Here is a 24735-nt window from a genome sequence, read left to right as displayed (position 1 = left end):
AATCACGTTATATATTAATTTTTGAAATTTACCAACTGAATTCAATTTGTTTTAAAGCATGATTTCTATGGTAATTTATCTTGTCATATATAAATGCAGATTTTACCATTTTACCAAGAGAACGGTAACAGTGATACATTGAAAGCCTGATTTTTTTTTTAGGTTGGGGTGGCATTGCTGTTGCTGCACTTTAGGTGAATGGTAAGATAACATTTTAGGTTACAGTTAAATTGCACTCCATATATAAAGGATCAGATGGTCAGCAATTAACAGCCGTGCCATTTTTAATGAGAGCTTCAGACACGCAAAGAAAATATATTCTATCAAATTTTCTATTATTTTTTTTTTCTCTCATCTGTTTGTCATAAAGACATCCGTTAAATTTTCCCCTTTTCTTTTTAATTTAAGGGTGTTGTATTCAATGGAAATTTGGTCATGATTGATTTTTCCAAATGTTTGATGAGTACGATTAGATAATGGATGATTTAAGCGTTTCTAAGCTGTAACCAATTAGAATATTCTCCTCCTAATCCTCATCCCTTGATTGTTTACTTTCTTGTCAATGGCAAGATAATTCCATAATTCTCAATTTGCTACTTAAATCAACGGTTCGAACAGGTTTTCAAACTTTATATGGAACTTGTAACAATAGGTACCATGTCAATAGCTTACCAGGCATAGCAACAAGAAGTCTCATGACCATTTAGCAGGAAGCATGGAGTCACGATCGTTTTCTACAATTTGAAGTTGAAAAATATGAAAGCACAATCTTTTAATCCCATCTTAATCCAGGATAAGAAAGGAGAATGGTTGACCGAGGAGTCAACACCCCATCACTGTGAAAATATCAAAGGACAAAAAATGCAGACAATTCATTAAGAATTTAAACTCAAGTTTTTACTATCCAAATGAAACGTTGAATAATGTATTTTCTGAAATAAATCTGGAATATTTCTCTCTAAGTGCCGAATCACATTGAAATTGACTAAAGATTTTATCTTTGTTGGGTTTTTCTTTTTCTTTTCTGTTGTACAGTTGTAATCCTTGATAATCCTGAAAACAGCAAGGAGTATTAATAAGCATATTTCTATAGCACCTTTCTTCGAAACCTCAAAGCGCTTTCAGGAAATGTTTTAAGCATTTTTCTCCATATGAATGTGAACTCCATTTATAATACGACGAAATACTGGTATCGCTTGGTTGCCTTTCCTATATTATTGCTAAGCCCTGTTATTTTTGAGGATTGAAATGTTACATCCAGTGGCCTGATTACACAGCAACAGAATTACTCCTCATGGATAGGTTGGTTGCTCTAATCGCCATGGAGTTGCCAAGCTTATATTTATCTCAGGGATTGGCCTTTTTCTGGTTAAAGCTGAAAAACTGGTTGTTTAACTCTCTCCTTACCGGCCATTTTCAGGATTTTCTCCAAAACTTCACACCCAACTCACAAAAAATATATTTTTTATCACTCAAACTCAATAGCAGTAATTTCTTGCCATGCATAATTTCTTCAGCAAAACATACTCTACAACATACTGTTAATTTTCTTTAAATTTTATGATGTACAGAAGGAATTTGAATATGAAAAATGTTGGTTCTATCGTAACGTGACGATTTTCCTATAGTTGGTAACGAAAGGGTTAAAGGAAACGGTTAAGGGGGAGCTAAATGGATATTTATCCTTTTTATGGTTTAAGGGTAATACTTTTTGATGAGGTGAAGCTTTGCGCAAAGTATTTTCATATTGTCTTTATGCTTAAAAAAACATTCTAGGTTTATTTTGTTTTTGGACGTACCTATTATTTCAATATCTCAAATTGTGAGAGTTCTAGTATTTACAGTCCTACTGTGGTGGTCTATCAAACAGTTTACATGTTAGATTTATCTCACTCAATCGTAGAGATTTTTGCTACTTTTCAAAATTTGGGGGTGAAAAATGTATTTAAAATGAACATATACATCGATAGTTTTATTCAACTTCCATTAACATGTAAAAATTAAAAACATTAGCTTTGATACTACGCCTATAATTTGTCTCATTAAAATGTAATAAATAGGCATGGGGAAAAAATAACCCCAGGTATACTATGGCAGCGTTAGTGTTGAGTGAGTTAAAATGCGGCTTGAAATACTGAAAATCTCTTTCAAACTCATCTCCAAGTCTCAGAAGCATCCTGTCCTATATCTTATCTGTAGTTATAGTGTTAAAAAAAAAATGGTTAGTTTTATGTCATCATTTGTTCTGTTGTTTCCCCTCCAAAGGACAAGGCATGCCCTCCTTTTTGGGACAACACTTGGGAAATGGTAGGTAGACTCGTCGGCACAAAACCTCATACTCTTTCCTCCTCATACATTTACTACCACTCACAATCGTCTTGTTGGCCCACTGAGTCATCATTTCCTTAATTATTATTTATAGAAGTGGATTCTAGTCATTATAGTCCTTGTGTTTCTCGTAACTTGCCAATTTTATCCAACCCCCCCTTGCGTATTTGTTTTTTTTTTTTTTAATTATTATTTTTGGGTGCTCATTCAAGGTTTTTTTTTTTCACTTTACTTCCTGCTTCTAGTTATTTTATTCTCACGACCATTCAGTGTCATATCAATTTGTCATTTACAAGAGAAGAGATGTAGTATGGAGGTTGTAACTGTGAGGGTGCTAGACTGACGTACTTGTCAGGAGTGTGAGGTTGCTAGACTGGTGTTATTATCAGGAATGTGAGGTTGCTAGACTGATGTAATTACCAGGAGTGTAAGGTTGCTAGACTGATGTAATTATCAGGAGTGTGAGGTTGCTAGACTATGTAATTACCAGGAGTGTAAGGTTGCTAGACTGATGTAATTATCAGGAGTATGAGGTTGCTAGACTGATGTAATTATCAGGAGTGTGAGGTTACTAGATTGATGTAATTATCAGGAGTGTGAGGTTGCTAGACTGACTGATATATTTAAAAAGCCCAACAAATTATTAAGAAAAATCAGATATTTTATTAATAATTGCTAATGCTGGTTTAAAGATATGTTTTGTCAAAATCAATGATAAGTAGAATCGAAGCTCACCCTTTTCGAGCTTCAAGCAGCAATATATGCATGTCTGTTAAATAACCATTCAGATAGCATGTTCAGTAATCACTCTGGTGATGGGAATACAGCTCTAAACGATCATTGATGAAGTAAAACTCTTTCCATTTTTGGCATTCTTTTGTTTTTCTTTTTCTCTCTCCTCCCACTCTCTTTTTCTCTCTCTCTCTCTCTCTCTCTCTCTCTCTCTCTCTCTCTCTCTCTCTCTCTCTCTCTCTCTCTCTCTCTCTCTTTCTCTCTCTCTCTCTCCCCGCAAATTTTCATTATTTTATAAATTTCTAAATCATTACAAAGCATTGTGTTGATTTTTCCATGGCTAGATAGTTCTGTTTCCGACCGTTCCATTCGTATGATGATATTTTACACACAAATCGCTTAAAATAATTACATAGTTCAGTTTGCATACATTTTGACCACATTCAGATGTTGGAGAAAGCTCAAATTTAGATTTTGAGCTAAACTCATGAAAACAGTATTAAAATATTTGTCCTTTGTGTTTTTTTTTTAGTTAAATCGCATTTTACCTTATTTTATATAGTTCTAAAGTATTTCTATTTGTAATTGATATAAGAATGGGTTGAAATCTTGCATCTTGGTGGAATAACCCTGAATTAACTCCTCAAAGTTCAGGGGGAGGGAGGGGGGCGGGGGGAGTTAAAGAAAAAAATGTATTAAAAAAATTTTTTTTTCATTTTTTTATTTTTTTTTTTGTTCTTTTTATTTTCATAGGCAGATTTTCGTATCTTTTAAATTATATTCGTAATTCCAATGCCTCCTACTCCCCCACCTCACCCCTTTTCTCAGCAAATATGATTTTTGTCTCTGCTTGTTGCATGGTCATGTAGATAATTTTTTTTTAATCCCAAAAGACAAGATACCAATACCAGTCAACTAATGTAAAATGCTTTTTTTTTTTTTTTCACGCCTCCTTGTACAAAGAGACTTTTGCTTGTTGAATTTGAATCCCGGCAATTAACCTCTGCTATGTTTTTATCTTTCTGTGTTGTTGTTATCATCATCATCAACCATTGATAATATGCTCAGCAATGCTTCAACATGCTTATGTTTCTATTATTTTTTTTTCAAATTATTTTACATCATATCTGTTTATTTTATTGTAAAAATAATGAATGTCCTGCATTCCTGCATGTGGTAACCTCTAACGACAAGACTTGGTTTCTCTCACATCATAAATTCGTAATGTCATTAACTTTAACTGTCTGTTGGAAGAGTAATTGTTATCTATGACCTGTCTTTTATACCAATTTAATCATTATATTTTTTAAATTATATATGGTAATATTTTTTTGTCTTTTGGTATGACTTTCTCATTCAAATTCAAGCCAGAAGATCCAGGGTTCGCATCCCACTCAGGGATGTATAGTGAGTTTAACATTAACCTTCTCTCATCATACTGACTTAGGTATAAAAGGAGTACCTGGGTCAACAGTGTTGTCTGATAAAAAAAAAAAAAAAATGTAATAAAGCCTAGCATACATCATGTCTCGTCCTACAAGTGTAACTGTTGGCTTGAGACCCCTTGTAAAGCACTTTGTATTGTACATGTTTGGTGAATATTGTTCTATTCTAAATATATGCTCAAGTTTATTTTAATTTTAATTTTTTTTTAAAACAGGTTTTTAGATAAACTTGGTCAAATTAAATATGTTTTTTTATTTTTTAATAAACATTTCGCTAAATTTATATTCTCTGTATTAATTCTAAAATATAATAAACTGATAATTCATAAAAATAAAAGGGTGGGGATCATCTTGCAGTTTGAGTTGATACAAATTTTTTTTTTAGATTTAGATTTTTGTCTCAAAAGTATATCTAGGTGAGGTTCCCTACCTCCCATAGTGGGCAGGGAGGTACTTGCTGTGTCTTCTATACCTCTATACCTGTTTTCCAATTGCTTTCTGTCTTTGTCTTGGAATGAGATTACTTAGTTTTGTCCTGATCCTTGCCGGAGTTCCTTGGCTGGGAGGGATATAGTCGAATGTATAGTTATAATTTTGGGAGATGATATTTTTTTCCTTGTAAATCATCTCTCTTACCAGAAACCTTGGCTTGGAGGAAAACAGTCGAATGTGTGGTTATAGTATCAGGAGATGATATTTTTTTTCCATGTAAATCATCTCTCAGTTATGTTCTGTTATTTTTTATTTTTAACATATGATTTGTAAACATTTGAGTGTGTTCCTCTTAGTGGGTTCTTGTGCTGGTGTCTGGGTGAGACTTTTAGATGATCTCAAACTAAGTACACTGATGGTGTCCTCTTGGAATCTGTATCTGTTCCCTATTTGAACCAATTCCCCTTTGTCTTACCTTTTCCTCAAGTCTTCGTAATTGTACATCTCGATGTTTTTTCTATCCAATTTTCTTCCTTTTTACTGGCACTGATATGACTATGACCTAAATGTGTTGCAAGCGCCGTAAAACCCTTAAAAACAAAAACAAAACTTCAAAAGTATATAGCTTTTTTGTTTATAGCCTGTGGTCATCGTGAAGGTGGATGGGCACAGGTAGTAGCAGAGGCTGTTCATTACTTTATTTTTGCAAACCATTCAAAATGTGGTGTTAAATGTCGTTTTAATTTGAAATTGCCATTCCTTTTGGTAATGTATATGTGTCAGTGCATGACATAGTCAGTCAAAAGCTGAAAACTTTGGATTTGCTTTTTTTTCTTTTTTTTTTTGCATATTCTGAAAGAATATGCTCCCCAGAGCATTTTGATCTTTATTTGAAATAAATCAGGTGATTTTTCATTAAGTTATGGTCAAATGTATGGGAAAGGTATCCAGCAACTTTTCTCAAATTTATTCATGCTTTTTCAACTTGACTAGCTGTAAAAAAAATTTAGAAATGAAAATCAGCTTTGATATTTCCCGGAGATGTACAAAAAGGGTTGATTTAATAATTATTGACAAGAACTAATTTTTGATAAAAATTGACCTTATAACTAAACTTGGCAATATCTCTATTCAAACCTTATCTCCATCCGACTGATTATGTCATTCACTGTAACATATAACGAAAAGTAAGAGAAAGCACAGTGGCCAACTCCTTACATAACGACCTGAGGCATTCCCATGTGTTCCCCCTGTACTTGTATTAGTCTGAATACATGTAACACTTTTTAGAGACCTTATAATTTCCTTCTTTCTTAATCCCAACCCATCTCTTCTTTCTTTCTCTCTTCCATCATTTAAAAAGATTTTTCATGCAAACCTTTTACTGTTTTATTTATCATTCATAGGCATGCTGAGATTGGAAAATATGGTATAAAAGACTAGAAAATTCACGAGAAGGCAAATAAAAAAAGTTTTGGATCATTACCTCAGAAATGAGTTAACATTTCAATAATGTTCTTCAATTATAGTTAATCTTAATCTTAAATCTACTTTTATGTGCTCTTCAAATTGAGGCCTTATGTACCAGCTAGCACGAGGTGAATAGATAGGTAGTAATATTTTAACAATTAGATGAGATTGCTACTAATTGTAAGAACGATCATAACTTTTTCTCCGTATGCATTGGAAGCTAGAAAATATTACATATCTCCCAGAAACAATTTCTTAGCAGACTTTAAAAGTAAACTTTCAATTTTAAATGATTTAAATCACTATTTTAATTATTTTCAATATCGCCTCATACTCTTGAATGGGGGAAAATCTTTTTAACTGTTAAAAAGACATAAGATAAAATTTTAAGGGAGAACTTGGGTAAAATAAACAAACCAGCATTCATAGTAGTGGATTTCTGACTTGCATGTCGTTTTTCCATTTGACGCCCATATATTTCATACACAGATGTATGATAAATTTTAATTTTATGTTTTCCTTTCTTTCATTCAAATATTCTTTTTTATTATGTTTTTCTTTTTTTTTCTTTTGATTATTTTCTATTTATTCAGATTGCAAAACGTATCCTTAACTTTTTTCACTGTCTCCTATGCATTGTGTTTGGAATATTAAAAAAGGCTTAAAGTCTCTTCAGATGGTTAATAGATAAGGACAAACAAATTCACTTGATATGTCCACTGCAAAGGCATAATGTAGACATGCAGAAATAAATATCAGTTTTAAAAAAAAATATAGGGGCTGATGTAAAGTTTTTTTGTTTTTTTTTTAAATGCATATGAGGACTCACCCTAACTTTGTTTTAATACTACAAGGTTTTACTTTTTAAAATTTGAATATCCATTTATAGGATGGTTCATTTGGAGTAGTAAAAAAAAAGCATTATATATATATATATGAATTTCACCAGAAAATTTGAACAATTTCATTTAAAAAGTTGATGTGGTATACCTCAAAATTTACTTAGTGATAAAAGCTTTTCTTACTGTTTATTTTTACATTTTTCTTCTTTGTTTATTCTTCCCTCTTCAGGGCAACCAGGGCTGCACTTTCCCTTCGCACAAATGCAACAAGATGGTAATATATGGCTATTTATAAACATTTTTAACAGTTGATTGTGGAGGGATTTTTATATTTGAACGTTTATTTGGTTGGCTTCACTAGAAATTCAAGACTGCCAACTCCATATTTTTTAAATGAACATTTTTATTGGTTTATTTTTAGTTGTGGTAGTAGTAGTAGTAACAGTGGCAGAAAAAGTAGTAATGGGCTGTCTGAAGCCTAAGATCGTAATAATATTAACGAAAATTGAAAAATGGAAAGATAGAAACAACACTGTTTGTTTGTTCTAAGTGTTCTAGTGGATTTAGTTTAGTATCATTGTTAAAATAAATTATTTAAAGTTATTTCTTTATGGTGTCAATTTGTTATGATGAATAGGACATGATGGGAAAGAAATAAAAAATGGTTTACATTGATGCTCAGCATGCTATTTATTTTTTTTGTGAGGTGGGAATGGTTTTGCTTATTTCATGATGTTGTTTGTCGAGATGTCTGATCAAAAAATAATATGTTTTAACAATAAAAAAACGAAATTGATAAAAAAATAATATAATAAATGAAGAAAGAAAAAAGGAATTAACACGAGACAGTATAGTATGATGATATATGATTTTGAAATATTATTGACAGGTTGGAATTTTATCAATTGTATTAATTTTTTGTTTAGAGGGATTGATATTTTAAATAAAATACAATGATCTTTGATAACAACATGGGAGATTGAATATTGGTCGATTGTGTTGACAAATGGCTCTTATAATATTTTTTTCGTAGGTATGAATTTCTCACTAGTAGTGGTGGTTACTGATAAAATGGGAGTCCTGAAACATTCATGTTTTATATTGAAGAATTTGGGGGGGGGGGGGGAGGTCTTGATATCTCACTGTAGAGAGCGCTTAACACGTAGGCAAAGGGACTGGACTCAATCCCAAGTTCAATCAATTGTTTTTTTTTGTTTTTTTTTATTTTGTTGTTGTTGTTGTATTTGGACTTCTCTGTCCACTAGCAGTAGCAGCGCTTGCTAGCTACCTTTCATACATGCTGAATCTTCGATTTTTCTAATTTACGAATTTAGACAAATTTCATGGCCAAATATTAAATTATGAATTACGAATTTTAATTTAGTGATACTTAATAATATAATAATAATAATAATGATAAGAAGAACAACACTACTACTACTACTACTATACTACTACTATACTACTACTACTATATTATGTATAATAAAATAACGTGAGAAGAACTACAACTATAATATAATAATAATAATAATATATATATGTGTTGTTCATACACAATTCAGTAATTACGAATTTCCTTGTCAAATACTAAAATTGATATAAATTACTAATTTGAAGTTTCATTTGGCAGTCGCCTTTAGATATGCATAGTCCATCACCAAGTACTTCCACAGATTAGTGGACCGAAAGAAAAAATCTTACAGGATCTGGTACAGACACCGTCTGTAGTTTCGGTCCCACGGTCGTGAATCGGAAAGTCGGATTTTGTGATCGTCGTGAAGTCGGAATGTTGGGATTTTTGATGGTTGGGAAGCGGGAAAACAAAATCTAGATGTGTGAGGCACATAGTGCATAGAAAGTTTGAATTGGTGACAATTTTTAGTCTGTGTGGATTAGCAGTAGAAGCTTTTGGAGGACAAACATAGCAGTGGAGCGAAAAGAAAATCTAGCAGAAGAGGAATTGTTGGCCTCCGTGTCTAAGAAACTTGAGAGAGAGGCCTCCTTGAAATTGTTGATGAGAAGGACGTTTGTAATAGTTCTTACGTATGTATTATAGTAAAGTGAACAATGAAAAGATTGGACCTCTCTATTATTGGAAATGTGGCAGAGTACTATTGCATGGTTATGAATCGTGAAGAAAGCAAAATTGAATCAACTGATGGAAGGAATCTAGGGTAGATGTAATGGTTAATAATAGCTAGTAATAATCATCTGTTCTTGAAGGCTACATAGTAAATGTACATGTGCATAATTTAAGAATATTTTTATTGATAAATGGTTTTAATAAAAGAAATCATCTTTGGCGCATGGCGAATAATTTCCGCCGCCGATGGGGTCCTTGGGAAAAAATTTCAAAGATTTGGTTGGGACCCTGTAGTTTTAACACTGAGATATGGGATCCCACTGTTTCCATTATTACACGACTTTTTGAAAAAAAATATATGACAAGATATTTGATTGGATACAAGAAATAAGAGTGCAAGCTATTCCTGTAATGCTGCTGGCCAGTTTTTAGATGCGCAAATTGTTTCCTCAATTTTATCTCTTGATTTTTATTGCTCATTTAACTCTCTCCAAACATAGTCAAATTACCCCCCTCCCTCTCTCTCTCTCTCTCCTCTCTCTCTCTCTCTCTCTCTCTCTCTCTCTCTCTCTCTCTCTCCTCTCTCTCTCTCTCTCTCTCTCTCTCTCTCTCTCTCTCATCTGGATTGCTTTGTCAAATTCCCTCACTCTCTTAAATTAAAGCTGTTTTTTTTTTTTCAATTCGATTCTCTTTCTTCAATTTTATCTTGATTTTTAAATGTCAAATTGCCTCACTCTCTAGATTTTCGAACCTGGAAGATATAAAGACGTTAGGTCTCCCATGAAAGCAGCATGTTTTCAAAGCAGAAATTAAAAAAAAAATCTTCATTCTTTGATATAGATCAAGCAAAAATCTAGGTAGAGCATAACAGCAAAGCTTGCATTCTTGTGATCCTTTTTTTTTACATTCCTGGGACTTAAAAAGCTATTTCACATACCTAATGTAGCATCTTTCTCTGCTCCCAATTATTGCCCCTCGGCCCGCCGCTACCACACCTCTGGCAAAAAAACCATAACAAAACCTGTGTCGACCAAAAAAAACCGACCCGTGTTGAACAACAACAACCATGAATCACGGCCGACTTCTGCCCTATCAAATGGACACGATGGACCTTGGTCAACGGTATCAACCACGTTTCAACCACCACGGTCATCACTGCCAATGAAAACATCAACGGTGCCTCTCCAGTCCCTCCCCCTCCAGTCACCAACCCTATAGCATCCACAGACCAGCCACCACCGCCGTTTGGAAGCAATCCCTTGTCTTTGGAGCAGTTTGGTGGTGGTGGTGGCGGCACCCCAAACCCTATCATAGCTCAGGCAGACTTTGTGTGTCCACCCCGTCCCAACACTGGGACAGATGGAAGAACCATATCTTTACGGGCAAACCATTTCCAGGTTCGTGTACCGCAAGGCATCATTCACCACTATGATGTGTCCATCAGTCCTGACAAATGTCCAAGGCGTGTCAACAGGTAGGAAAGATGGCATCTGAATTTAAATGAAAAATTACTTTAGCAAGTTAATCTCGATTACAAACTTAGGAATTTCCCTTTAGTTAGAGCTTAATTACAATTGATCTTTTTATATGTAAATGTGAATCAGATAATTGTACATGGGAAGATGTGAAAAATATAAATCATTAGATCATAGTCTTATAGTCATATTCTTGGCCACACGCTGTTCAAACCATGTTTTTCCTTATTTATGAATTTTAACCACAATCACTGCCAATTTTAATCTGATAACTAATAAAGGAATGAATATAGAAAGTTTTGAATATTATTTTTTATAACTAATAAAGGAATGAATATCGAAAGTTTTGAATATTATTTTTTATAACTAATAAAGGAATGAATATCGAAAGTTTTGAATATTATTTTTAAAGCTTTCTTACATTATTTCCAGGGAGATCATTGACACCATGGTGACGGCATATCAAGCCAAATTCTTCCAAGGTCAAAAACCTGTGTTTGATGGACGTAAAAACCTTTACAGTCGAGAACCTCTACCCATTGGCAATGATAAGGTATGTGGGTTGATGATAAGTTACATGATACTTTAATGTGAATTTCCTGGATATTTAAAGTTTTCTTGTGGAGGGTTAGATCAGAGACAAATCTCTTTACATATGTTGTCATTATGAGAGATGTGTAACAATAGGAATATATGATCGCTCATTTCTAAGTTCAAACAAAACATATTTTTTAGTATTAAGATTTCATTTGAGGTGGGTATCCCAGAAGTTTAATTTGCAGAGCACTTGACTCTGGTGTAAATTTCTGTTAAAGATTTAACTAATGGTGATTGTGTTTCTGGATATCAGTTTGGTCAAGCAAAAATAAAAACTTTTGCAAAAGACTAAAAGGCAGTGTCCTATCTAAAGGGTAGCAATCAAATATTGCTCATCAAATGCCTCAATAACTGTTCCAAAATAATCCTTATGAGAATGGAAGCTTTAAATAAAATGACCACTTTTTTTTCTTTTATTTTTCTGGATGAGATCGAAATTATCTCACATATTCAATTCTTTTTTTATTTTTATTTTTTCTCTCAATTTTTTTATTTTCAAATTCTCCCTATAAGATGTGCGTATTTAACTCAAGTTTATTTTGTTTGTTGTATTGAATTATCTGTCATGATATGAAATGTCTGGCAGGTGGAGCTTGAGGTGACATTACCGGGTGAGGGTCGTGATCGGGTCTTCAAAGTGACCATCCGTTCCATGGGACAAGTCAGTCTGTTTGCCTTAGAGGAGGCTCTGGAGGGACGTACTCGCCAGATTCCATTGGAAGCCATACAAGCTCTAGATGTCGTCATGAGGCATCTGCCTTCCAAAACGTGAGTTTATGTTAATGACACCAATGACCAATTGCTTAGTCTGTTTTTCCTTTGAATTTATGAGCAGCTGATTTGGGCCTACCTGTAATAAAACATGCCATCCATTGTGAAATCCAACTACAAAACTGCCTTAACTCACTCAATCCTAGAGATTTTTGCTCCTTTCAAAATTGGAAAAGAAATGTAGTAAAAATGAGCGTGTACATAGATAGTTTTATTCAACTACCATTACCACGTAAAAATTAAGAACATTAGCTTTGATACCAGGTACGCCTATAATTTGTCTCAGAAAAATGTAATGAATAGGCATGGGGTAAAAGTAGTCCTGGTAAACTACGGATATAGTCGGTGTTAGGTTTGAGTGAGTTAAAGCTTGTTGAAAATGGTGACCCAGAGAGTTTCTTATCATATGAAACACATCCTCTCAATGAGGAAGTTGTTTTTTTTTTTCTTTTTTTTCTTCTAGTCCTTTTATAGATCAAAGATTTTGTTGAGTCTTTCCTGTAAAACTATCTTGCTCAGACAGAAACAGTGTGACAATATTGATGACATTAATAAAATATCTAAAATTGATTATAAAAAGTTGTCACAATTTAAGAATTATCTCCTACCATCGAGATAAATTTTTTAGCTCAGATACATTTTTTTTTTAAAACAGAAAAATTATTAAGGGTTTACTGAGGTTTGTTTTTTCTCCAACATGGTTATCAGTTAGTAACCGTTAGCTTTATCATAATGCTTTTTCCTATAGATACACTCCAGTCGGTCGTTCCTTCTTCTCCCCACCTGAGGGCTATGACCACCCACTAGGTGGAGGTAGAGAGGTCTGGTTTGGATTCCATCAGTCTGTACGACCTTCACATTGGAAGATGATGCTCAACATTGATGGTTAGTTGGCTTGTTCTCTTTCATTCATCTTCCCCCCCCCCCCCCCCCCTTCTCCCTATATATATTCCTGATGAGAGCTAACGCTTGAAACAATGTTGTAGAAATTAAATAATCATATTTATACTTGAAATTTATATCTATATAATGTCAATCTCTGAATAACCTCTCAGTTAGCCTCTGATTTTATGCTCATATTTTTAAAATTTTGAGATATTATGAATTTTTTTAAAAATTGTGGGAAGAATAAAAAATAAAATACATTTTTTTTCCCCAGTATCTGCTACGGCTTTCTACAAAGAGCAGCCTGTAATTGATTTTATGTGCGAAGTGTTGGATCTACAATGTATAGAAGAGCAGAAGAGACCATTGGCTGACTCGCAGCGAGTCAAATTTACCAAAGAGATCAAAGGTGAGAAGCTTTGAAGCAATCATGAGCGGAACTCGTGGCAAAGGCAAATTCAGTGATGCCAAAACTCCGGTTTCACCGGGGAAAAAAATCCGGTCTAGAGTAAAAAATTCCGGGTTACGGGCAACTTCCGTCAAATTCCGGTGAGGTCAAATTGTTCCAAGGGTAACCCCCGCCTCTCCAATCACTACTACTACTGCATCCACTACATTATGCCCTTCCGCCACTACTTCATAAGATATTGTCGCCTAGGCATTCCATGTAGATCATTCATCAAACAAGATGTCTGACGTCAACAGAAATCACCCATGTTGTCCAAGTGAGCAAATTGGGAGTTAATAATCTTGCTCAAGGAAAAAAAAACAAAACAAATTGCCCGAAGCGGGGCTCGAACCCGGGGCCTTTCGGGTCACAGTCATATATATATATATATATATATATATATATATATATATATATATATATATATATATATATATATATATATATATATATATATATATATATATATATATATATATAAAATATATATTTTGATTTTCAATTTTAGTAGATGATATGAGAAGCAAGATGGGCGTCTGGTTTGTGTTGTGTGTGTGTGAATGAGTATGTTTCAGCCAAAGTAATTTGTTATTTTAAGCGCTTAGATTCTGGTGTCTCAGAGTTATAGCGCTATACACATTTTCAGCATTATTATTATTATTATTATTATTATTATTATTATTATTATTATTATTATTATTATTATTATTATTTTATTTAATCGTCTAACTAAATAATAACGCGTTTAATGGTCAGATTTGTAATGAAATACTTTTAATGGTCAGAAATATTGATTTGTAATACTTTGAATGGAAGAAGTATTGATTTGTAATGGTCAGAAGTATTGATGTGCAGTTCTTTTAATGGTCATAAATATTGATTTGTAATACTTTTAATGGTCAGAAGTATTGATTAGTAATACTTTTAATGGTCAGTTAGAAATATTGAATTGTTTACTTATTGGAGTTATTTGTCAACCCTTTCTTTATTCAGGCCTCAAAGTAGAGATTACACACTGTGGCACCATGAGACGCAAATACAGAGTATGCAATGTCACAAGGCGACCGGCTCAAACACAACAGTAAGATAATACAAATTTTTCTCCTTTTTATTTCTTTTAAAAATCCTCATAATTGCTTTTTTTTTTTTTACCTTGACACTATGATAATTTTATATAAAGATAAAAGTAAATATCATTTTTTGTAAATACTTGGCCTTGCCATTTGATAGAAATAGATGTCTAGGTGAGACATTGAAATCGTATTAGACATGTTAATGGACATATTGCTCCTGTATCTACTTCATTTCTCCCTTTGTCTTACTATTTCTTTGCTGTTTGACCACTATTAACTTGCTTTTTATGGTGCTGGAGTGACACAGAAGTGTCACAAGAACTGAGAATTCTATAAAATAAAAAATATACATTATGCAAACCTGTTTCACTTAAATAAAGTGACTTAATGTTACTTCAAAATCAGCAAGAAAACTTGAATGTATGTCATCAGTTAATTAAAAATTCTGAGCCCTTAACTCTCTCCTTACCAGCCGTTTTCAGGATTTTCCCCAAAACTTCCCACCCAACTAACACAAAATAGATTTTTTATCACTCAAACACAATAGCAGTAAGTTCTTGTGATAAATAATTCCTCAAGCAAAACATGCGGCTATGTAGTCTTGTTGTATGACACTCGCTTTCGGATCGGAAGGTCCTGAGTTCGAGCCTCGCGCTTTGTGCATAGTTGAGTCCTTGAAAAAGGCTCTTTACTCACATTCTCTCACCGTACTCAGGTGTAAAATAAGTACCTGGCCGTTAACAGTGTTGTCTTTGTCCGAAAATTTGTGATATCGCCTAACAGGCGTCATGTCCCGTCCTACATGTTAAATGTCGCTGTTGACCAGGGACCCCTTGTAAAGCGCTTTGAGCACATTTAGTGGATATTGCGCTATATAAAGCTCAATTATTTTTTTTTTTTAATTCGTCATATTCTGAGTTTGTTATTATTCCATCTTCATTCTTCACCTCAGGTTCCCTCTTCAAATGCCAACAGGACAGACTATAGAGTGTACAGTGGCTCGTTATTTCATGGAGCGCTATAAAATGAAGTTGCAGTAAGTCCATTGTTTTCTATTTCTCATATCTTTTTATAAAATTAAGACTCAAGAATTTAAAAAAAAAAAAAAAAAATTCTAAACATATTCATTCCAAGAGGAGAAAAAAAAAAAAAAATTAACATTTTAATTGCTCTTTTTTATAAAGTTGATCATACGTCTTCATCGTAATTGAAATTTTCGGGATCTGATAATAATAAACAGGTTATTGGACAATGGCCACTGTACTTATTTATAATTATCACCATTCAATTTTGTTTTTGCTTCATTTTCTGTGCAGACATCCTCATTTACCATGCTTGCAAGTAGGTCAAGAACAAAAACACACATATCTCCCACTGGAAGTAAGTGCATCCTCATTTTTTTTATAGAATGTCTTTGTTATTGTTAATTGTTATTATTATTATTATTATTATTATTATTATTATTATTATTATTATTATTATTATTATTATTATTATTATTATTTTGTTGTTGTGTTGTTGTTGTTGTTGTTGTTGTTGTTGTTGTTGTTTGTTGTTGTTGTTGTTGTTGTTGTTGTTGTTGTTGTTGTTGTTGTTGTTATTAATATTATTATTATTATCATTATTATCATTATTATCATTTTTGTTATTATATTATTATTATTATTATTATTATTATTATTATTATTATTATTATTGTTATTATTATTAGTATTATTAGTATTATCATTATCATTACTATTACTATCATCATTTTAATATTTGAATTGACCAGAGATATCATTATTTTATGGATGACTTGTGTATTAAAAAAAAAACATTTTTTTTTTAGCCACAATGGGTTAAACCAAAGTAAATGAAACAAAGGTCCAGGTTTAAACGTGTTCCTCCGCTTATTTTTCCATGAACTCCAAATCAAATGTAATAATTTTCTTATTTACCATTTCTTTCCTTTCCTCCAGGTGTGCAATATTGTTGGTGGTCAGAGATGTATCAAGAAACTCACAGATATGCAGACGTCAACCATGATCAAGGTGGCTGCCCAAATGAGTTGTAGTTTTGAGGGCCAGTCTGGCATGCATTGATAGAAATGTTTGTTGATGAAAAAAAAACAAAAAGAAAGGAAGAGAATAATGATGATGATAATGATAATAGTTTTTATACATTTTGTAAATTAATCACTGGTGTAAATAAGATTTATACACAGAAGTCGTGCACGCTTTTAGTTTTTTAGTTGGATAATTGTCTGTGAATGTTGGACTGGTCCTCACCGATTCAACTGGGTCTGCATGATTTTCATAGTGTATAAGCCCCGATAGTCGATGCTTATATTCACCCCCTTTCACATTGGGGGGCGTGTGAATATGACTCTTGTTAATTTTTTCACATTCTCAAGAGAAATCTAGCTCTCACTTATATCTGAGGCTGTGACAATAGGTCATTTAATTTAATTTTTTTTTTTTGTTTGTAATTGATGACATAATATAAAATTAAATTAAATTCCTTTTGAAAAGGAAAACTGAAAAGAATCATAGCCATTAAAAGGGAAAGATAGAGTTAGTTGCTTTGCTAGCTAATGATGTGCGAGTTAGATTTCTGCAGTGGGTGGTTATAAGTGGTAAGTACAATTGTAGCCAGGCTAGTGTAGTCACTCATGCTAACTACCATTGATATGGTTTATCCACCTCAACATCTTTAGAACGCTATTCCTCCTATGAGCTATTTTGCATCTTTTTAGGGGATAATCCTTTTGATGTGGTCAAAAAATATTTTGATTCTTTCTAAGGCATCCTAAGGAAATGTCTGAAGACTGAGTTGTTCCTTAAGGCTCATTTTTTATGTAATAGATGTTGCTTAGATTTTGTTTCTGTATTCATGCTTATTATGTAATGTCGTGATTTTCATTTAAAAATTATTTTTTTTCAATAAATTTTTTATTATGCAAAGCGCCGCAGAGCATAATTAATGTGGATGTTTAGGTGCTATATAAATTCATTATTTATTATTATTTTTATTTATTTTTATTATCCTGTGCTTTCAACCTGCCCCGTTCTCAAGCAATCTGATCCATATATATAAAAAGATTGACAGGATTTAGATTGGATGAACCATATATAAAGGGTTAACTGGATTCAGATTTGGTGTCTTCCTTCCTAAAATGTTGGAACTGATTTTTATCTCTATTATTATTTGGTACAACCTTGCCGAAATAGGTTTATTCTTTATCCAGTCGTAGACCTTATCTTTGTGATGTGGGCTTGAGCAAGAGCTATTTGTATGTTTTCATTAGACATCTTCTGATTTCGTAATAGTATTAAATCTTTATTGTCCACAAAATGGATTTGGAGTTGGTGTTTGATTTGAAGAAAAAAAAAAGTCGATGTGGTTGGTGACATTTTAAAAAAATCTCTAGTACTGTCCATAATATTTGATTTTGTATGTGGGAATTCCTGTTTCCCCTTTGAAATTCTCCCGTTATTGGTTGGTGTAATTAGTATTTAAAAATTAATAATACTCTGGAAGTATCAGACAGACTTTAATATGATTTAAGAATCAGACAACAGAATTCAGGCATATTGTATTTAAGGTGTATAGTATAGTGTATATGTTTTGAAATGCTCTACAATTTTAATAAAACCCCTCCCCCCGCCCCCCCCTTCCACTTCTTTTTTTTTTCAGGCTACAGCGAGATCAGCTCCTGACAGAGAAAAGGAGATTAACAATTTGGTGGGTGCCTCAACTGTTTTCCTCTATATTTATACTAGTTGGTATTTTTTGGTGTCAAAGTGTTTCCTATCTGTTAACTCACTCAATCCTAGATAATTTTGCTTCTTTTCAAAATTGGAAAAAAAAAAATTAAAAATGAGCATGTATATAGATATTTTTATTCAACAACCATTGTGTAAAAATGAAAAACATTAGCTTTGACTTTGATACTACACCTATAATTTTTCTCAGGAAAATGTAATAAATAGGCATGAGGTATAAGTAACCCGGGTAACAACGGATATAGTCGCTGTTAGGGTTGAGTGAGTTAATAAGACTACTGGGAGATTCTGCAGATAGCCCACTGTAGGCTTCAGGCCTGTGAAACAGTAATAATAACTTGCAACCTTCTGAGAGTCCGTTCCCTTAATGGAAAAATTGTGCAAATCGTGTAACCAGCATGAAATTTTCACACAAAGTGCAGAATTTTATGAGGATTTCGAAAATAGGTGGCTCCAAGTTGAAATATAGCTGGAACCACGAGTTATTGCCCTTTAAAGGTGGCAAAATACATTTTTTCAACATTTTATTTTTTTTTCTCAAAAAATTACGGTTTTATAAATATTTTATAATGATGTGGTTATTTTTCTATTCCCTTGCGTACTTTGGACTCAGAAAATATTTTTTCCATTTGAATTTTATTGAAATATATAAGAAAATACAAAATTCAATTGGGATTTTTCAGGAAATTAAAAAAAATATATATCTCCTTCCTGGAAACTGTTTAAATGGTTTAAAATCTGACATATATTTGAAATGCCATGCATTTCAAAAACATTTTTAAATCTTCACATCCTCTAAAATCAAGCAATATTAATTTGATTAAAAAAAAACAATAATAGACAATTCAACTGCCAAAGCAAGTACCCCTTCTCCTCCCGACACACACGTACAATCACTCTCAAACATAAGAGTACAATGTATCTCTATCATATAGCAAATAACACGTTTAAATTTATATATATATTGTACAATACATATTTATTCAATGAAGAATTGAACTATTTAAAACATTTTTTTTCTGTGTACATATTTAACAGCAGCATTATTATAGATTTACATCCCTTTTTAAACGTTACATTGTTGAAAACATACAATTGAAAAACGTGTTTAAAGTCAATTATTGTCTCTAGAACATTGACAATTGCAGGCACATAACAGAGTACATGGAAGAGATGCCTTAACACAATTGCATCTTTTGGAGCATCCCTTTGATGAACAGTTACATTTAATCAGATTTTGTGAGGCATGTGTAAGGTCAGTCAAAGTGGACCACTTTGGCATCCCATCTTCTTTCCAACCAAAATCTGATTTGGAAGGAAGACTAGGGTCTTTAGCAAGAGAGCGTTTCCATACATAACCAGCTTGGTAAACTGCTCGATTTAAATGCTGTTTGAGAGCTTCACGAGTTGGTGGCATATTGTCTCGAAGGCGTGACTTTTTTGTAAAAAGTTCACGCCGGCATTCATTGACAGCAGATAAGTTGGTTGCTCTGTCAAACTACAAACAGACAAATCTCTGGATGATGTTGAAATACTTGTCTCTTTATAGAACTGGCAAATTCTTTTACTAGTTTCAGCTGTAATATCTTTTACCCTAGCATAGGAAATTGATAAACCCAGAGCAGACAGTTTATCAATAAGACCTTTCTTTCTGGTTTTGGCAAAAACCATGACTCCTAAATAAACGGGGATTGGGTTTCCTTGGACAACTGTTTTCTAGTGCTACCTGAATTTTGCGGGCTTTTGTTGTTGTGGTTCAACATGATATACTGTGAAATTGTCATGGTATGTCGATTCTGATGACCTAAACTTAGCGAACACTGACCACTTCAAATGCCATTCACAATTTTCACTAATTTGTGTGGTACACTATTGACAATGCTATCATGATCTATATTGAGGAGTGATATGAATGTATGATTTCTTATTTCTGCTCTTATAATATCAACGGCTTTTTGTATTGCAAGATCATCATTTGAATCTAAATCGGAAATAGCTGCTTGTGAAACAATATTCCCTCTTTGAAAGTAAGCAAGACTTCCCGCCCATCCCTGTATTCCATTAAAGAAGGAACTCTCGATAGTAAATTTTCTTTGAATCTAGTTTTATGTACATATACATCCGACACATTTATGGCATTTAATTTTGACAAAAGTAAATTGTAGAGATCATTCAGCTTAAACACAACATTTGTGTATGTGCGAGCTTGTTGTTGATCAATAAAATTGACAATATCCTGTTTGCATTCTGCAATGTGTGTTTTGTATTTGTTGTCTGAAGTATTTTTACATCTAAAATCGTCTGCTCTTCTGTGGAACAGTATAAGGCAAGGCTTATGATACTTTGCTTCCACCGCAATAAGATCACCCTCCGCAAATACTCTAAGAATACTTGTATCTGAAAGAAGGACAGCTTCCTAGTAGACTTTTTGTGAAAGAGCAAGCGTCCGGACCTCAGTCAATTCCCCTTCACAACCCTTACAAAACAAGCAGTGTTTGCTTATATGTGATGTGTTTAATGTGCCTCTTGTATCAGGACTTGCAACTGCTTCACTATTACATTGATTTATCTTCTTTGCAAGCCTTTTGAGTTTTGATTTATGAAACCTGTGTCTGCAATTCTCATGGTAAAGTCCATCATTGTCTCTCAAAAAACTAGCAAGACATTTCACAGGTTGGTTAATATTGAATTTCAATGCTATTGGCAATCTACCTGAGTCATGAAAAGTTTGATATCCTCAGAAATGGCAACATAAGTGTCTTCAATACAATTTAACTTGGTTGCTTTTTTAGGGTTTGTGAGAGGAGAATTTTCAATGGTTTCTTGACAAAACAGGCACTTCGACCAGTCAATTTCAGGGAAGCTTGATCGAGTCTTGGAACTTGTTTAGATTTTTACAGTCGACAATGGATGTCTGCCGCTTCTTTCCTCCTGCCATATTAGCGCATTCTAGGAAGGAAAGAAAAATAAATCAAAACCCCATGACATACTCAAGAGACAATATTTAAAGTTATTTCCTACAAAGTGTGAATTACGTAGTTTCTCAAGTTACAGAAAATGTTACCATCTTAAGGCGATATAGGGTAGCTTGAGAGATGACAGAATGAACAAGTTTGTGTGCGTGCGAGTGTGTGTGTGTGTGTGTGTATGCGTGTAAGTGTGTATTTGTGTGTGTGAGAAAGGTTAAACACATATTAGCTGACGGGGCTTGGATAGCTCAGTGGTAAGATTCTCTGCAAAACAACAATAAAACAACAAAAACAACATCAACACACACACACACACACAACGAACACATACTTCCAAATACCTGTTAGAATGGAAATTTAGTCCTTGCAATCTTGACCATTCAACAAATCAAACTAGCATTCCCATTTGACGAGGTCCCCAGGCATGATGCTTTTAAGGAAACAAAGGACTGTGAGGCTGGCAAGTAGAAATATAACAAACAAGTCAATACATTCTTTAAAAAAACCAAACCTGAACATACAAAAGGTAAAGCAATGTGTGTGAATATTAGCGTGTATTGGTAGAATTGTGTGTGGAGATGTTCTTTTTTTGATCAACTGAGTTAATAATAAATTAGTTATGATTTTTTCTTTCTCGGTCAGCAGTAATGATAAACACCGTTATTCTATCATCAATCATCGACAGGCTAATCTATATCTAATCGAATCTAAAAGGTCTAAATTTAGTACTGACATAGCACATGCAACTTATATTATACTAAGATAGAAAAATATGTTCAGATCCAAGCATGGGCCATAATCTTACTCTATCTTTTGCATCCTGGGGCTTATGATATGACTGTGACTCAGCTTTGATCTGACCCAATTCTTTTTTCACAACTCAATTCTTTTGTCATACATTGCGCAATACTTATCGCACTAGCATGCGCATAAAGTAAAATAACATCACGATGATATAAGACATTTATATTAGATGAAAAAGATTGTTCCTTACCTTTTCAATGAATATCGATTGCACAAAATAAAATTGTAGTTTGTTGACATCGTTCAAAAGACAAAACTCATTCTCTCAGTTATTTTTTAGACAACACATGATGCCATTGTCGGTAGATGGAGCTATCGTTATCTCGAAGGGAGAGGCGGTGACAGATGACAAAACCGCATTTCGATTTAGCATTATTGTACTGTACACAATGGTTGAAAGAAACCTCTTTAACTGCTTTAAATATTTTTTTTAGTCTCTTGTTGTTGTTTTTTTCGTTTACAGGCGCTAAGACATCCTAGTACATACTTAGTAAAGGATAGGTCGACCTAATGACTCATAGTTTTGTTGCACGGGCAAAAAAGGACAATTTTATTGGGGTTTTTTTCTGAGGTCAGAAGACCAAAAAAAAAAGTTTTAAAATAATTAAAAGCTATATTTTTTGTAAATAATAATGGAAAACATTAAAACAAAAATATCTCCACGATCAAAAACACATCAAGATGTTCTTAATGGGTGAGAATGTTTTTTTTTTAATACCTTTGTCATCGAGCGCCAAAACGTCACAAAGTGCGCGTTTTCACTAGACTTTACGACGAATTTTAAGGTCTTTTCAATAAAAATGGTATTTGGAGCCACCTATTTTTCGAATCTTCATAATTTTCTGCACCAATTTGTATACTTAGTTTGCTGGTTACAAAAAGTGCACAAAACGCACGGAACTTGCCGCTAAGAAAACGGACTCTGAGTAAGACGCTGTTGCAGAGTGATTTTCATCATGATCTGATGGATATAATAATTTCCGGCAACCCAAATCTAATGTTCTTGTATTGATGCCAGCATTTCATGTCCAATACTTACTAGGTTTATAACTGCAATGGCTGAAAGTTAAGTCTCTCTCAAAGTTTTAAAAATAATATAATAATATAATATTCTTGAAATTTTATTGTATGTAACAATGGATGATAAAACTTGACTTGTGCTATTTTGGTACAGAAGATGGATCATATGATTGTTTTGGTTGTTGAAGAATGTGAACTATAGCCTCTATGTATTTTTATAACATAACAACTGAAAACACAATTGTTTTAATCATTACAAAATCAAAACAGAAAAGAAATCTTAACTCTTGAATTTTTGTCCACAGCATTGTTTGAAGTTGAAGAAGGGGTTAGGGGCGGGACACTAATCAAATATATTTTGTATATTGATGTAGGTCATTGGTGAGAATTTTCGCACATTTTAAAGTTTTTCTACCTGGCAGGGTGTGTCAGACATTAATGGCCATCAGACTTATGTTAGTCTTTGACTACTAAATACAGTAATAGCTTTTACATACAATTGTAATTATTTACTCCGCAAATGGAAGGCACTTTTTACTTTTTTATTTGGGGTGCGCTGCTTTTAGTTAATGTCGTAATCTAGCAGTCGTCCTTTAAGGGAGGGGTAAGTGGAGAGTTTGTTAAAGCATGTGCACTGGAAAGGGATGATACAAGATCTCGGATAAAAAAGGCAATTTTTGAGTGAAAATTACAAAGGGTTGTCTCGGAAATGAACAAATGAAAAATAAAGGAGAAATTCATCCATTGGATATAGCTGTATCGGCTTACTTCATTTATTAGAAACAGACAATTTATTTTTTTGTGATTTATTAGAACACTAGAGACTCGTCCCTTCTTTTGGATTTATGATGATAATGCTGTTGTTGATGCTATCAATCAGATGACCAAGGCTAACTTCAACAATGACATGTACCTTAGGGCATTTGGCATCCGTGTGAACACCAGTATGTTAGAGCTGAACGGACGTGTTTACAATGCCCCAAAACTGCAGTTTGGAGGAAGGGTAGGACATGTCACACCCACCTCTGTCAACCAGGCCAAGGGCATGTGCACAAACACACACACACACACATACACATATGCGTGCAAAAAAAGAAAAGAAAAAAAGGGCACTCGTATATGCACATTTGCTGATGACCTGCTAAAGTTCATGCTGAGTTTAAGCTTATTTTATAAGAAAGAGGGACTGCATGGTTCGGGCCATTTCCAAACATCAAATACAAGCATGGAATAAAGCTTTATAATAGAACTAGTTATGTCTTAAAAGATATATAAGTAATTGACCAAATGCGCTTTTGTTTTGTTTCTTTGTTTCTTTTATTTTATAAATGTTTGGTCCTTCTTAAAACCTTCCTTTTCTTCTCATTTCCTCTTTACAGTGCGTTCATGTCCTGTTTTCTTGTAGGTACTTGTGCCATTCAAGCTTAGAATGTCCAAATCTATCTTATCAAAATACACTCATTTTTCAAAATGAATCAAAGTCGTCATTCTTGTTTGGTTAGTAAAGAATTCTGATAGGGCAAAGCCCCTGTTATAGATTGCTAATGGAATGTCATTGTACATTCCAAACAGCGCGTGTATCATCCCAGAT

General features: G+C 33.4%; 1 protein-coding gene across 7 annotated transcripts in view; it reads left to right on the top strand.

Annotated features, from left to right (window-relative positions):
• LOC144956245 (protein argonaute-2-like) overlaps positions 1-24735 on the top strand; it is a 58751-nt gene that overhangs the window by 7859 nt on the left and 26157 nt on the right. For 4 of the 7 annotated variants that reach the window (XM_078886676.1, XM_078886677.1, XM_078886672.1 and 1 more), the window contains exons 3-13: positions 7479-7523; positions 10524-10809; positions 11243-11363; positions 11994-12175; positions 12927-13063; positions 13338-13472; positions 14505-14592; positions 15537-15620; positions 15901-15964; positions 16546-16617; positions 18263-18310. In XM_078886676.1, the coding sequence (XP_078742802.1) occupies positions 7511-7523; positions 10524-10809; positions 11243-11363; positions 11994-12175; positions 12927-13063; positions 13338-13472; positions 14505-14592; positions 15537-15620; positions 15901-15964; positions 16546-16617; positions 18263-18310 (1230 nt within the window). In that variant the 5' untranslated portion in view covers positions 7479-7510. Of the gene's footprint in view, positions 1-2265; positions 2308-7478; positions 7524-10523; positions 10810-11242; positions 11364-11993; positions 12176-12926; positions 13064-13337; positions 13473-14504; positions 14593-15536; positions 15621-15900; positions 15965-16545; positions 16618-18262; positions 18311-24735 lie in introns of all 7 variants that reach the window. The other 3 variants (XM_078886673.1, XM_078886670.1, XM_078886671.1) reach the window with 1 other exon arrangement.

This window comes from Berghia stephanieae, chromosome 11 (genome assembly GCF_034508935.2).
Source record: "Berghia stephanieae isolate SIO BIC M18660-M18661 chromosome 11, UCSD_Bste_1.3, whole genome shotgun sequence".
NCBI classification, from domain to species: domain Eukaryota; kingdom Metazoa; phylum Mollusca; class Gastropoda; order Nudibranchia; family Aeolidiidae; genus Berghia; species Berghia stephanieae.
The sequence above is the reverse complement of the archived record's forward strand: the minus strand, read 5'-3'. Positions and strand labels throughout refer to the sequence as shown.